At 41.4% G+C, this 15,950-nt stretch overlaps 1 protein-coding gene across 1 annotated transcript; it reads right to left on the reverse strand.

Annotated features, from left to right (window-relative positions):
* Positions 1–628: 628 nt before the first annotated feature.
* Positions 629–1,789, reverse strand: C922_03298 (hypothetical protein; the record flags this gene model as incomplete). Its single annotated transcript, XM_008818890.1, has 1 exon — positions 629–1,789. The coding sequence occupies one exon, from the start codon at positions 1,787–1,789 to the stop codon at positions 629–631; it is 1,161 nt and encodes a 386-aa protein (XP_008817112.1).
* Between the last annotated feature and the right edge of the window lie 14,161 nt (positions 1,790–15,950).

The raw sequence follows: 15,950 nt of genomic DNA on the forward strand, positions 1-15,950 counted from the left end.
CCTTCCCACACCAAATATTGCCCACTCCTCACCACGAAATATTACTCTCTTAACCCTAAGCCACACTTATTATCCATGTTCTCCTGCTCCCCACTCCGTAATCTCACGTAGGGAGAGGAAGGACTCAAGAAAGAAATAAGAGCAGTCAACAGAGAACACCCTGTGTTACCCCTCCGCAGTGATCATCCCCTATCTTGTGGCGTCGGTCTTAATCCCCGGCTTCTTGACCCTAGGGTGATGCGTCAAGTTGCATAGGAACCCCCCCATCTATCCCCTAGGTGTGTAACTACTGACCTGTTTCCTATGACCTACAGATTTCTCCTCCCCGGCTTCCCGTATTCGTGCTCAGAACTTTGGGCTTGCCTACACTTTCCCCAAAGAAAGAGATGATCCCTCCCTAACGTCCTCGGCTTCCCACTCCCATAGGCCTCGCTGGGTGGCCCTCGGCTTAAAATACCGGGCAGTGCTTTGTTATGTTCCCCCCCGTTTAATTTTCCTGTTATGATTCCCCTTCTGTCCGCTCTTCCTTCTCTCCTTTCTAAAGATAGCCGGTTGTATAAATGGTGTCATAATCAACCGCCCGCCTCTCCTCCAATCAGAGTCAAAGTTATCAGTCCCTATGGCTCTTCTATCCTTCCTCAGATAGAATTCTATAACTAAGGTTTCTCGCCCTAGAACGCAACGCCTTCCGTCCACTGGGTTTTCTTCGTCTATTGAGAAGGACTCTACTTACTCCATATACAGCTACAGCTCCCATAGATAAGGCGAAGATGACCCCTCCAATCATCCCTAACAGGTTCCTCTCACTTCCCCCCCCACCTTCCCCTCCTAGTGGCACAGATACGGAGTCCCCCTTGGATGGAGGGGAGTCCCCCTTGGATGGAGAAGAGTCCCTTATTCTTGAGAGCAGATCAGCTACCGCTGACTTCATCCTATTCTCAAGCTCATCCAGTTGCTTCCCTTCCCCTACAGATTCCTGAATTACAGTATCAATACTCTGTCCATCTGAGAATTTTTCCTCCGGGTGTTCCGCTCTTTCCCTTTTCTCGCTTTCATATTTACAAACCAGATCCTTTATACCAGCATCCGTCCCTAGCACTTCCTCTGTTATTATCTCATATAAATCCCGCCCGGTTAATAGAAATTCTGGCTGCATACCCATCGGCCAATTATGCACTGTAAACCAGTGCCTCATTATATTAAGGGCAACATCCTGTCCTCCCCATGCCTTTAACTCATCGTAAAATCGCTGACAAAGTGAGCCTTGGTTCCCGAGGTTTAATCTTACTCCTGATCCATCCCTAGAAATGCCGCTAGCCTGCATTAATATACGAACTATTTCCATACACATTTGTAAGTCCTTTTGATTTGTCTGGCTCATATTTAGTTCGTCACTTTTAAGGAATGTCACCCATCTGCTCCTGTCTTGATCTATTTGACACTTTTCCTTCCCTTCTCCCTGTTTTATTAGATTCTTAAAGTCCCCATATTGACATTGGCCGCTCAGTAACTTCGTCTGATCAGTGTTGCTTCTCTCTAGATTATTCATCCAAAGTTCTATCCATATACATATATTTCGACTCATCCCATACAGATACCGGCTTAGATTGGGATCCCAGCTCTGCGTCTTTCTGTCATAAGGCCACTCTCTAACCTGGATTACGCCTTTTTCATCATTTTCTAATTGGCAGATTCTCAATTTCGACTTGGTAGAATCCGTACAGAACTTTCGCCTTTTTAAGAGGTCTCTAACTGTTTCTATATAACCGGGGAAGATAGAGGTGCCCATCTTTCATAATCTTATGCGTTCGTGTTGGAGTGTGGGCTGCTCTTAACCCTTCGCTTCTACTCTTCCAACTGAAACGGAAATCGCAACTTTCCTCCTCCCTTTCTTGATCCTGCCTCGTCTTTTGGGGTTGGCTACCTGGATCCATTCCTCATTCGTTGCGGTGAAATCTTGATGGCACTTCCTGCACTTTTGTTTGTTGACCTTGGACTAACGGGTTCCTGTTTCAGGCCTGCAGACTGCTATTTTATTTTCTCCCTGGACGCCTCCTGTTTTGGACTTAGACTGCCCTCCCCGGCTGTGACTAGTTGGCTGGCCTTTGACTTATCTGTTATGCGCTGTCAGTTGCCAAATACTCTCCTCTTACCGCTCCTCTCAGGAATATATGGGGGGTAGTTTTCAAACGGGAGGGTTCTACTTCTCTCTTTCCTCCCTCTTACATTCGTCGACTGAGCTCCTTTGTATCATTCGTGGCATCTTTCAGCCTTTACTATTCCTCTACTCTATCAGATTCTTTCCTTTTGCTCAAACTCTCCCTGTCGGGGACTGGAGATTACCGCCTCCGTAGTCTTATACCCTCATTGTTCTCAGTTTATACTCATCCTAGTCCTTGCTTCTCCTTTACGTCCTCTTCTCTCTGCTCTGTCACGATCTCATCCTCACTCGAATCTGTCAAGTCGTCCAGAGGCAGCTAGTCAGAGTCGCACTTATTTTGCTATAGCTCCTTCCCTCGAATGGCAAGTTAGCTCTGTTGCACTCGTCAACCTATGCTTCTTCCTCGTCATTATTATTATCTCCAGCTCATTCGTGCTTAGCCCTGGCTCCTCTTTGCCTTGCCCTCCTTCCAGCCTTAAAATTTCACCTCTCCCCCGAATTTTATAGAACTTAATGATATCTCTTCTATCCATCGAAGCTGGCAATGTCCTATTGTGCCTTTGTTTGTTAGGGAAGGGAGGGATTGGGGGTTTCTTGGAGGTTGCTTCGGCTCCTGATTTGTCGTTATGGGGTCAGTCCTGTATATGGGCTCTTATATTAATCTGATGAAAATGATTCCTCGGAATTATTTCCGCTTCTAATTTGGCTCTCCTTACTACTTCTACTCCTGTCAGCGTTTTCTTTGCATGGCCCTTCTTTGTATTGCGGAAATGATCTGGAAATGTTGGCTCCCGCTTAATTCTCTGTCGTCTAAACAAGAATCCTCCTTATTGGTGTACATCTCCAACTCATGCGCTGCCCAGGACACTCCCTATTAGTCGCCTACTAGTACTGCTCCTGACTTCCTGTTTGTAGCAATACTTCGTCGTTGCCTCGTCAGTTGCCTTACAAAACTGAGGGAGAGGGGGTCAGTAACCCCGCGTCGACTTGTTATACTGCTAGTGCTACTATTCGTTTGGTCCCCTCTTCCTTAGAATATTTGTCTGCTCGCGTGTCCATTACGCCTCAGTTAACTAGATGGCGCACGCCTCCTAGTGCAGTCGCTGGAGGTTACTCCTCTTTGCTTATGTCTACTCTACTGGTACTCAGGAGGTGCCGTCTCACTCTTCCTTAGATTCTGCCTCTCCCTCTCCTGGGTGTCCAGGCAGTGTTCGCACCTCTTCTTAGTGTGGAGTCTCTCCTCTCGCCTTGTAGTTGTTTCCCACCTAGTTGGGGAGGTTTCGCCTGAGACGAAGTGTCCTTAGCCTTCCTCTACGCTTAAGTATCCTCTACCCCTCTGAGGCCCCTTGGTTACTTTCTTATTCCTCCTCCTTTCCTGTCTGTTGTTCATATCTGACTTGTTCATTAACCATATTCTGTTTCTTCCCGGCTCCTTTTTAAGAGGAGATGTACTTAGGCATGGAATATCCCCCTTTACTTAGATCTCTTGATTTCGAGCCCTTGATTGGGATCTGAGATAGATTGGTGCAAGGAGTTCTCTCTCATCCTACTTGATCCCTTGCCTTATCATTCATATGCTTCGTCATCCTTCATTAGTCTTTTCGTCACGCTCATATTTATTTGGCCTCAGGACTACTTCAGCTGGCTGAGTATCCCGCCTACCTGGTCTGATGAGATGAGCGGCTAATTCTTTGGTTTATCCCCCCCTTTATTCTTTAACCAACTCCTGTAATGGGTTGGCTTTGGGGTTTTTTCTCTTTTCTATCTCTTCTTTGGGGCAGTTGCTTCCTCTCTCCTTCTGCAGGAATTCCGGTTCCAGACCCTCTGTTAGAGAAGACTAAATTATAACTACTCGGAGCTGCTCCTATCCCCCCTCCTGCTTCTGCATATTCGGGTTTTGTATCAACGCCTGCTAATCTTATTGTCTCCAGCTGCCTCCTCCCTTATAAAGATTCTGGTGGGGGGCAGTCCTTCTTGTGATTTTTGAGTTTTGGTAGCTACAGATTTATTTTATGAGCTATATTCATCTTAAGAAGTTTGCTTTATAGACCACTTTTGTTGCTCCATCTTCCATTTATTATTCTAATGGAGACATTTTTCCTTTGCCACCTATTTTTACGTAGAGCTGAATTCTGCTGCACTTATTTCTATTCCCATCTCTTGGCCTTATAGTGGACTCAGGTAGTAGTCTTGTTTGGTTATTCCTCCTCTTAATTCTTCATATGCCTCTCTATTTCTCCGCAGTTGTTTATTCAGTCTCTTTTATCTGTCAACTTAGTGGTGCTTGTACCATACATCTACCCTTAGGAGTGGGATTCAGGGGGGTTTGAGGCAGATATTTGACGCATAGATAACGCCTGCGCCCACAACAGTCTCATTTGTTCTGTTCTTTCCTTTTAACTGTACTACTCTTTAGATCCACCTCGCTCACTCTCTGAATCTTTTCCTTTTTCTGAATGGAAACAACTGCTGGGTTGGATTTCTCCCCTATCTACATTCTAGAGTTTGATTTCCTCATCAGAGTTTCAGCCTATGGACTCCCCGCGCCTCAGAGCAGATTAACCCCTTAGTAATTCTAGACTCCCTTTGGTGTTATACTCACACAATTGTGTTGTCTGTAATAATGATCCCTTGCTGGTTTCTTCCTAGTATCTATATAGGAATCTTCCTTTTTATTTAATGAGGGACTATTTCTACTATGCCTCGGCTTGCCTGGTTCTATACTATTTCTATTCCTTCTCTATTTAGTGGCGTGTTTTATCATTACTTATTCCACTCGGCTAGATGGCATTATGCTGTGATTCTCTCCCTTCTGCTGTGTGTTATAAGATTCTTCTCCTTCTGAGCTTCTTTGCTGGTTCTTTACTCAGGGAGGTTGCCCCTATTTGTTCAGTAATATTAGATGTGAGGCTTAATTATATTCATAGTACTTCGCAGAGGTATAAAGCCCCTAGTGGGTGAGTAAGATGGGGGCCTATTCCTCTCTTGGGTTTCTATACCCCTATTATTAATAAAGCCCCCCGCTCCCTCTGGAGGTGGTATTTCTGTTTGAATTTTAATTGCCTCTTGGAATTCTTGGCATCCTGTCTCCTCCCCCATTTTGGCTGAGTCTGAGACTTATTTCTTCATCACTTTGCCTTATTTCTCTTTCCTCTTGTTCCGCTGTCCCTCCTTCTCGTTTTAGGCAATGATTCTCCCTGCAAAGAATTCCTACTACAGTTCTCATACTTCAGGTGTTGTTGCCTGTTCCATACAGGTTTATCTTGTCACTTGGTTACTACTCTTACTTTTCTCCTTTCTCGAATTATGGTTTTAGCTCCTATTGTTCTTTGCTGAATACCTGAGAAAGATAGTTAGATGATGCTTTTTCCTTCTCCGTTGTCATAAACTTCCTTTATCGTTTAACTAAATGATCATCTTCTCCCCTTCTGTTGTCACTTAATGGTTTCTCTTACTATAGGATTCGTTATTTCCCCTTTTTATCACTTCTTTAATTCGCCGTACTTCTAACTTGGTTTTATTTTTCGCTGTTATTTTTGGCCTTCATGTATTACTTAGTACTATTATTGTGGTAAAATAAGATCGGACCCCTTCCATTACCTTCCTTCTTCCATAAACTCCTTCTCTCTTTAATGGTACCCTCATATGGCGCCCTGTCACTTGCCGCATCGGGGGTACAGTTGCTGGTAGTTGGAGCCTTCTCATCTTCCTTTTGGCTTCTTTAGGGGGGTGAGGTTCTTATCCTATAATCTACGGTTGAGATTTATCATGGTTATTAGTTGTACAGTTTACCCTCTTTTACTTCCTGTTTGATTAATATTAAGGGAGGAACATTAGTATATGGAATTCAGATACTTACTTCTTTTTTGACTCTTGGTCTTAAGTTTTCTTCTCTCCCTTCCTTCTTTCTCCTTCTCGTTAACTTGTTTGTGTAATTGGTTATTAATTTTTTCCTCCTATACTGACTTGATCAAGTCTCCTTTTTCCTTATTTATATTAGTCCATTTCAAGTACCGGCACGAAGCTGGATTAGTCGGGAGGTTGGGGTCTTTTGGGAGACCATTGCATTTTTTTGGGTGTCTGCTATAGAGGTTACTTGAGGTTACATTACCGTTACTCCTTAATATATCTTGTCCTTCTTGCCATTACTTACTCCTAAGGATAGAACGACTGTTCCACTCATTGTCGGTGGAGAGGCAACACTAATTTCACACTTTTGATTTTTTTTCTCTCTTTCTTTCTCCTGTGTAAAATACTCTTCGGCTACTTCTACTGAATCTCCTCATAAATGCACCAACTATTCCCCTTAAAAGTCTATCCGTCCTCGGACGGGTTAGGACGTCCGAGATAATATTATTCTGGTTCATTCTCTCTATTTTTCCTTTTTGAATCACGTCCTACTGTTATACGCCCTCCCCATACTTATGATCTATAGGGTTTGGTCATCAACTTACGACTACCCCTTCATCAGTCCCACCTCTATTGGGGATTTCACTATACCAGGATACTGTTTCATTCTCTCTTGTCTTTCTTACCTGTTGTAGGGCCTGAGTTCCTGCCAATCCCTTTTGGATACGCAGTTGGGCTCATTTTTTCCCTTTAAGTATTCCCTATACCGGCTCTTTTTTCAGTTTTTCTTCCTCTTGAGGGTTGTGTGAGATTAGGCTTAGTTGTTCCTCATATTATTTACTCATCTTGACTTTTGCTCGGTTTTCCTCCCCTCTTCTGCCGCATCCTGTTCATATACCCCTCAGGTTAAAAGGGTTTCTTCTCATACTTTTTCCCTTGGGGAGTGGTTGGTCTGATACCTGATCTGTTGTGTTCGGGGCCCCAATCATTACTTATCCACTCCCTTGTCATGGAATTCAGGCTCCGTTTTCTCTAGTCTCCTGATTCTATCTTTCTTGGCATTATCTGCTATTTATTTGTCAGAATCTAGTGTTTCATCTCCTTGTGGCTCGTCTGCACAGGCTGCGTGGCTTTACTCGTCATTTCTGTAGTTTAGGCATAGCTCGGGACTGCTCTAAATTCCCCGCTTGGTGTCTTCCCAGGTTTATTTCTCGGGTTTTCTCACTTCTTGCTGGGGGTGCATCTCATCGACCCCCCTGTGGGTCACTTCCGGTTCTTGCTGTTTACCTCCCCTTGTTTCCTATCTGGGCTGGTGTCTTCTCCATTCCCCTGACTGGTTTGGGGCCGGCAGTTTGGTGTTTTTCTGTTGCTTTGTCATCTTAACTGTTCTTCGATTACCCTATCGGCTTGGCCTGGGTTCTTCTTCGGCTATTGAGGCTTAAATTTGTCCTTGGGGGTCTTATCGTTCACCTTCCTCCTCTCCTTAAGGTATGCCTCCTCAGTGAGGGGTGCTGTTGTCATTTCTCTTGCTAGACTTCTCATTTCCTTCCTTCACTCATAAGTTAGTCCCTCCCTTTTGGTGTTGAGGGCGAGAAGACTTGCCCGTTTTAGCTAGTGCTTCGCGTTGCCATTAGGATTACTTAGGGCGCTCCCGGTCCCACGATTTGTTCATACTTCCTCCCGCCTATTACGTTATCTTTAGAGCGCTCTTCTGCCTGAACCTGCCGGTTTTATTTTTCTTGGAGTTTCTAAATCATGACTTCGGCGCCGATCCTGCTCCTGTCTCCTGCTTATCCTTATTCTGCATATTGCTCAAGGGTTTTCATTTTAACCTTCGCTTTGTCACAGGTACTCTTTCTTAAAGCTCCTCGCCCCCTTATTTGGATTTGGAGCCTTCCCGGGTTTCTGTTTTACTTCTACTTGTTTCTGATACGCCAGCTGATTCCAGGCTAGGCTTACCCTTCTTTGTCAAGCATCCCTGGTTAGATTTGCTCCTGCATTCGTCGACTGACCTGTAGTTCGCTCTCCATCCCTGCTAAGTTATTATTCTTCATCCTCCAGTTCCTGTATCCTTAGAGATTTGGGGGTATCCTGCCCTAGTGCGTGACGCCTGCTGCCTTGCGGTGTAACCCGGGCTTCATATCCCTCTCACTAAGGCGTGCCTTTCAGTATTATGCTGACTATGTACTCGTTTTCTGATTGCCTTCCTCTTTCCTATTTGCCCGTGTTCCGACCTGATATCCACTTCTTAACCCCCTCTAGCTGTTCTTGTGTTTTTTCTCTTGTTCCCTACTTCTGTTGTGATCGGGTCCCGTGTCCACGGTTGGCTGCTATATCATATTCGTGCCCCTTTTCTCCTTACTCGCCTGAATTACTTTATTTGTTGCTTTGCGTCTCCTGGGCGTATCTACATATAGTTTTATATCACTTCCTCAGGGTCATTGCAGTTTTGCTTAAGTTTTGTTTTATCAATTTTTGGGTTAATTCGGGTAGATATTCTTCCGTAGTACTCCTATACTTCATAGGTACTCGTTATATTCCTTACGGATTTGCTGTTACTTTCTTGTTTTCAATATACTCACACCTATTCATACCATACTTGCCCTTGTTTCTTCTCCTTTACTTTCTCTTGGTATATATACTACTATCTCGATTACGGTATATTTATCTTTAACTGGCCTGGCTCTACGTTTGGTTCTCATCCTCTTAATAATATATAATTTTAACTAGGGGATTCTATCTCCCTTGTTTCGGTGTCTTGTATTTTGTGATACTTCCTTTTTTTCCCACTCTTCGTTTTGTACGATTAATTCTCTCCTTTCCACTTTGATACCTTGGATTCTCTGCCATATTAACTTGGCTTCCTCCTCATTCGCAGCGTTAGGGATAAGATATTGCTGTATATTACTGATATCTGTCATTGCTCTAGAGGCATACTTGTTGTTATAATTCGAATTCCTCTGGTTACTCTTATCCTCTATGGTTCTCCCTTGCTTGCCGCTTGCCGGTTCTGTCTCCCTCTGCCGTCACGTTTTATTAACTACTCTATAGTCATTCTCCTAAATATCTTCCTTTGATTTCCAGGTTTATACGTTCCCCTTCTTTACTGGTGTCATTACTTATCCTTGGGAGCCTGCCCCCCCTCGTTCCCGCCTGCCTCGGTATCGGGTGTTACATGGGTTGGCCTGTTTCGTCACGCCCTTTTCTGCTTCACACTCTTCCCCCCTACTCAATGGCTTCTATTTCTCCATTTATCTTCCTAGGGCGCAATTGCCATATTTTCCTTCGCTCCTTCTCCTTTCTTCCGTTGTTCCATGTCTTGCGTCTTCTTTCCTCATAATATACATTAGCTGCTATCACTAAATTCTTAATCACTACTTGAAGCCTCCTTCCTACTTCATCTTCTCTCTTTTTCTTCGTTCTGATGAGATCACGACAGCTGTCTCTATATCATCCCTCATGATATGCCATATAGCAAAGAATATATCATATAAGCCACAACATTATGTATCCAGCTATTTAAACAGTTATTCTTTTGCCACCGGATAGGTAAATGTATATTACGATAATGTATCGAAACATAAAGAGTTCCCTATTTATTCAGATGATCCCCACAACAACTCACCAATACTTTCGAAGATTCGGGTTAATTAATCACGTAGAATAACACACAATAGTTTCATAAAACTATTTGACTTATTATTAAGGGAGGGAACTTTTCTATTATCGTCTATATTCTCATATAGCATTACACTTAAAACTCATATAGAAACCATATCACTGCCAAAATGATCATGTATTTATTCACTTCTTCTCATTTTTCAGAAGAATTTCATAACTCTATGGTGGTGTAAGACTCGTCTATAGGACATGTCCTTATGTCAATAGGTGAATGTATCCATTGTATATGCTTATACTCCCTTATGCATAAAAGGGGTTATGAATACCACTTAACATTCTACTCCTCCTGTCGTGGATAAGGGGACGCCCTTTATAGCATCCTTTATAGTGTTAGATACAGACAAAAATGAAGTTACTGTACGAATTATCATACTTCATGAACTCAGCACAGATTCAAGATATTATCTGTTCTTATTCCTTTGTTTATATGTTAGAAAACATGGAACCCCCGATTTCATATATCTATTTTGTCAGAGGTAAAGATCCGCTGCTCACATTATACCTTATGTGTCACCCCTACTGTGTTTCTGGGTTTTATGCTCTGGGGGTAATGTCTAATCTTCATCCCCTGAGCATCTTTGCCTGTTTCCTCCCTTCTCGGGTTGTCTTTTCTGTATGTATTAATTATGTATCTTTCCTTTTAGGCACTTCCACTCTGATGGTCATGTGGATATGGCCACTGTTTTTGGGGTATCTATAGGGTATCAAATAGATATTGCCCTGAGGTGTGAGAAAGATATTTCTCTTAAATATCTCAGTCTTCTTCGTATATAAATTCTACTATGGTCATCCGTTCCTATATGGTTGCTCCCTCCCTTTTTAGTTTAATGATTCTTTAATATCTTATGTGTATTCTTATTCTTATGCTCATTTTATCCTCTTCGCTCGTTCCATGTTATTATTATTCCTAACTCTTCACGAGAAACAGCCCGGTCTATATAGTAGTATTCCTTTTATAATTTCTTATTCCTTTCTAGAGTATAAGAAGTTTAATCTCTCATTTGACATAACGTTTATATTTTAATAGTACTGCATCGATTTCGAGTCCTGTTAAGAGAAAAATACTACAGATTAAGGCGGGTGTGCAAATCTTCCGTAATCATTGTTTCCTAATAGTACCCGGATAATTATTGAATTTATATTACAATAATATTGAGAAGGAATAATCACAGTTCACGACGTATTACTGTATTTACAGTGTTACTTTGCCTATAAAAAGTTCCTCCTAGATAGAAGCACCCTCGGTATGTTGAAACCCCTTTTAGTGATAGTATCGCTCAGTTTCTTATACAGCATGAATAGCCTTATGATTGGTACTTGAGTATTCCTGGAATGGAATTATTTTACAATCCAGTGTATTGGTGAAATGGTATGATCTTTACAACTGCCGTCCTCCTCATGCATTTCGACTCTCCAAACCTTTGTACTATTTTAAACAATTTTTCTCCTCACACAACACTGTTCTACATAGAATATTACCCTTGACACAGCCTTATTCTTTAAACAGTTGCTGTAAGGCCGAATTTTACAGTTAATACAAATATACCGCAGGCATTTCCTATTTTTTATATATCTGTAACGCTTAGTGATTGGAACCCCTCCATGAATACCGCTGAATCCACTCTATTATCTCTTACTAAATATCTCTTTTTAAATTATGGTACCTCCTGCTTTAAATCTTGACGACTCCACAATAGAGACTCTGGTCACTCTTCTACTGCTTATGCAGTAATACCCTAGAGAAATCTCTCCTTCTCATATACTTAATAAGAGTGGCGAAAAATCTATTCCTTATATATTAGTCTTCCAAGGAAGCTTATATCCTCCGCCTGATTCTATTTTTCAAATAATAGCACCCGTTGGCCTAACTTTTCCATATAAACGTATTCCAGTCATAGTCACAGAACCAGCACGATTATGTTCCTGATATCATGGCTCCCCATCGAGATGAGTTATCTTCAGCAAATAATAGTCTCCAAATAAAAATACTGTAAAATATGAACCTGGTGCAGAATAATATTCAGGATACATGTATACAGTACACAAAATAATACTGGAGGTATAGACGCATGGTTCATACAATAGGCATTTATGTTATCCGTACATTGCACACACCTGCAGTCGCGTGGGTTCTACACTCTCTAGATGATAATACACATAAATGATTATTCCTCAATTAGTCGTATCTAAAACGCTATGTTATAAAGGCTTCACATAAGAGCACCCCCGCGGTACGGTATATTACAAAGAACAATTCCCCTAGATGGCCCCTATTGTGGATATGCAAGTACTTTTACTGCCATGGTATTACTCTGGCAATAGTACATTCCACACAAGTATATTCCTGGCACCGCATCCATTTACCGCCCTCATCTGTTCCTTAGAATGTAGGCTCCAATTCTTCACATAACATTTTCTCATAGAGGTTTATATTTCTCAAACAGTGGTGTTCTCCAAAGAGTACAAACAAAATGTGGGAAAATCTAGCCTGCAATTCAGACCCTTCTGCATTCCAAATTGGCGTATTGCAGGAAAATTCTTATCCCCAGAAAAACGGTCATTGAGAATATCGGTATGTTTCATACTATACCGTATCTTGAATCTCACTGCACTTCACAGAATGTGACTCATCATATCCCTGGCGTTCTATACATTATATGAACCGAGGCACAGCAATTTTCTTCAAATGAGTGTGTTACAGACGCTTTCTTAGTTCCAAAAAATCTCCCCCCTATACAATAACGGTATAACGTCTAAAGCCATATAATAGTATTCCTTATACATCTGTACTCTTTATTTGTATTGACATTTTAAACACATATATAAAGTCCATATCATGCTATGCCTTATATATTAATGGTACACTATGTATATTTCTCTACTTGATACAAGTGTTTTATTCATACAATATCACTGTAGGCCTGGATGACGGATAAAGATAATGATACGGCATGCAGGTTCATACACTTTAAATCATAGTACTTCTGGTACAGTATTATTCACCTCACAATGCTATTCCTATTATATCAATACTTGGTACACATCCCCACTATTCCTATAATAGTACTCTGGGAATATCAGAAGTGGAAGGCAATAAGTAATTTCTACACAATACTACTTCACACGCCTGTGTACATCTCTTGCAAAGGTACCCTCCTAATAATAGGGGTTTACACATTATACCTCTGTTAATATAATAACAGTCTAGGGAGTGGTATGGATTCCTGAATATGGTGCTTTTCCTATAATAGAAGCCTAAAGGGTAGGCCATGAAGTTCCAAGGTTTTCAATAACTCTGGTCTTTCGATATCCAGAGTCCTAGCACAGTTGTGCATTCCAAGACACCACACTAAGGAGATATCAGTACGCTCACAAGACAGCGCTGCAGATCATATGTACTCCTTATACAACTATCCTGCTAAAAGAACAACACTCTGCAGATATCACTATATCTCATCCATTAATACCTTCATATAACAGTACTACGAGTATTTCCGCATTCGTCACCATGGGAAATGATGACACGTTAATACTTCCTTGTCATTTACCTTCGTGGTATATCTAGGAACTTCATAGAATATTACCCTACGAATAATGACACGCCTCAAAAATCAGTATTCTTGACACTATAATACGGTTAACATTATAGTGGCCCTGGCATAGCTCTACTGTTTAGACAAAATGATTGGAGCCCATCTGTGGGATCTGCAGAATGGCCCAAGTCATATCCTCCAGTTATTAAACCAACAGGACGATCCTTCAAATAATGCTATTCCAAGGACAGTTCTACTCATCAGGACAAACTATTCTGTACATAACATCAGTGTTCTTCAAGTAATCGTGCAATTCACACATCCATGAGTTCCACAGAAGTGTACCTCCCATACGGAGGTACTATGGCAACTTCCACACGTTGCGTAACGGTGGCATCTTCTCATACGGCAAAAAGCTAAGTCATGAATTTTACACCCCCCCTTACTTTATTTAATAATACGAGATTAACTTTGCCACTCATCGAAGGTCGTCGTAACAGCCATATCAGGCATCTTTAGATATGAGTACTATACATACATCTGTAGTGTCTCCATAAGAATACTGCAAGCCGTGAATACTCGTTCAGAGAATATCCTGTTAAAATGGAAGTATTATCCACACAACACTACTGTAAACAGGACGGTACTTTCTGTATTATCGTACTCTATCAAAGAATCGTACTCAAAGGGGAATCCTACTCATAAAGGCAAAAAACTTGACACATCATGCTTTCGTCAGTATAGTAGCACTCAAGGTGATCTATATAGCTCCACTACTCGTACCTTTATAGAATAGTAGTATTCAAACTTCTACACCCATCACCATTGAGAAAGTAGAGACAATGGTACTCCCTAAACAATAGTTATACTGGAATATCCATGGACTTCACAGAATAGGGCCGTCCATGTAATGAAAGCATAAACCGTGAATCTTTCAAATAAACTAGTACATGCACCACTATACTCGTCACATAATAGTAGTACACTTATATCCGCGCACATTACTGGGAATGGAAATCCACACCAGTATTGTACAGATAATGGTATCCGAAGCGTCCCTCCATTTCTCAAATACCAATACAATAATGGTGTGACTATCTTCCCTATATGAGTACTACGAACACCTGGGTACGTGTCATATACAGTAACACTGAAGGATATCCTTACCCTTTACGCAGATGTGCTGCTGAAATAAGGGCACTGCAGGCACAAAGGAACCCTTCAGATAACACTTCCCTAGAACATCATTACATTTCACATAGTACTGCATTCAAAATGTTGGTGGACTTCACAGAATGGCACTCTTCATCTATTGGCGCCATCCACACTGAATCATCACAGGTATATTGTTGCCGTTCAAATAAGTGTGTCGTTGGGAGTCTGCAGGGTCCAAAGGATTCAGTTCTTACAATAGTAGTATAATCCATGAACGCGCATATAATACTACTGTTGGTACAGCTCCATACTTCACAGGCCTGGAGACTCTCGACATGTTCCAACAATTTACCCAGTTGTGCTCCCTATATAAGACTACAGCACGTACATGTTTGAACTTCGTTCAATGGTGTCATTCATATAATAGTATTCTTGAGACACACATACAAGGTAGAACTAATGGTACGCCCTGCATCTCAGTAGTATTTAATTCATAGTACTAGGGACACTGTAGTACTCATCCCCAGAATATTATTCCCCCCATATGAATTCTCAGCAGACATTTGGACTATTCACATGATAGTATTGTGGGAATATGAACACTTGAAGTTAAAAAGTTATTTTCACACAAGCGTAATCTAAGGATATCTTTACACTTGGTAGAGTGGTGCTGCTAAAGTCATGAAGCATCACGTAATGCACTACTCTTAATATAATAATACTTCAGGGACTGCTACAGGTTTCACACAGTAGCTTTGTGCGTATAATATAAGTCAAAATCCTGGGATTCGAAATTTTTACCCCCCAGATAGTTGTGCTTCAGGCACATCTATAACCTGTGCACCAATGTGTTTCCTAAAAGACAGTACTGCGCACATATGAGTATACTCACAGAATAATGCTTCAGATTAGGCATACTTCTTACGGAGGTATGCTATTCAAATAACAATGCACAACAAATATTACCACACCTCAAACATTAGTACATTCATATAACAGTATTACGGCAACTTCCTTAATTATCATCATTGAAAATCCATATCCATCTGTTCTGTGCACGCAATAGTTCTGCTTCAATATCTATACACTCGACGGAATAGTGATTTCCAAATAATGACATGCTTGAAATATCAATATTTCACACAGAGAATTACTTTTTACATCATAGTACTTTTGGCACCATAGTACTATGGAAATAATGGTGTGGCTAATATTTCTTAGAGGGTTTACAATCTGATGCTTTATATTATCGGGCCATTAAACTTAAATCCAGACGCTTTACATAATGGTAGTTCACAGGCAGCCATGCTTATCTAGGCACAGCATTTGGTACATAACCGTAATGCTCTTCAGAGGTCGAAACACTGAAGAGGTTCACGCGGTTTACACCATAGTATCCCTCATATAAAACTATTACGGGAATTCCTATACCCTCCATGGTGTAACTCTCCGCAAGTCGTAGAAGGCTATATTATATATGCTATCTCCCTGAATATTTCATTTGACGGTACTGCTGTTATTGCGTCATTCTCTTAATAATAGTATAGGAGGCATCTGCACACTCCGCAGAG

This window comes from Plasmodium inui (genome assembly GCF_000524495.1).
Source record: "Plasmodium inui San Antonio 1 unplaced genomic scaffold supercont1.13, whole genome shotgun sequence".
Taxonomy (NCBI): Eukaryota; Apicomplexa; class Aconoidasida; order Haemosporida; family Plasmodiidae; genus Plasmodium; species Plasmodium inui.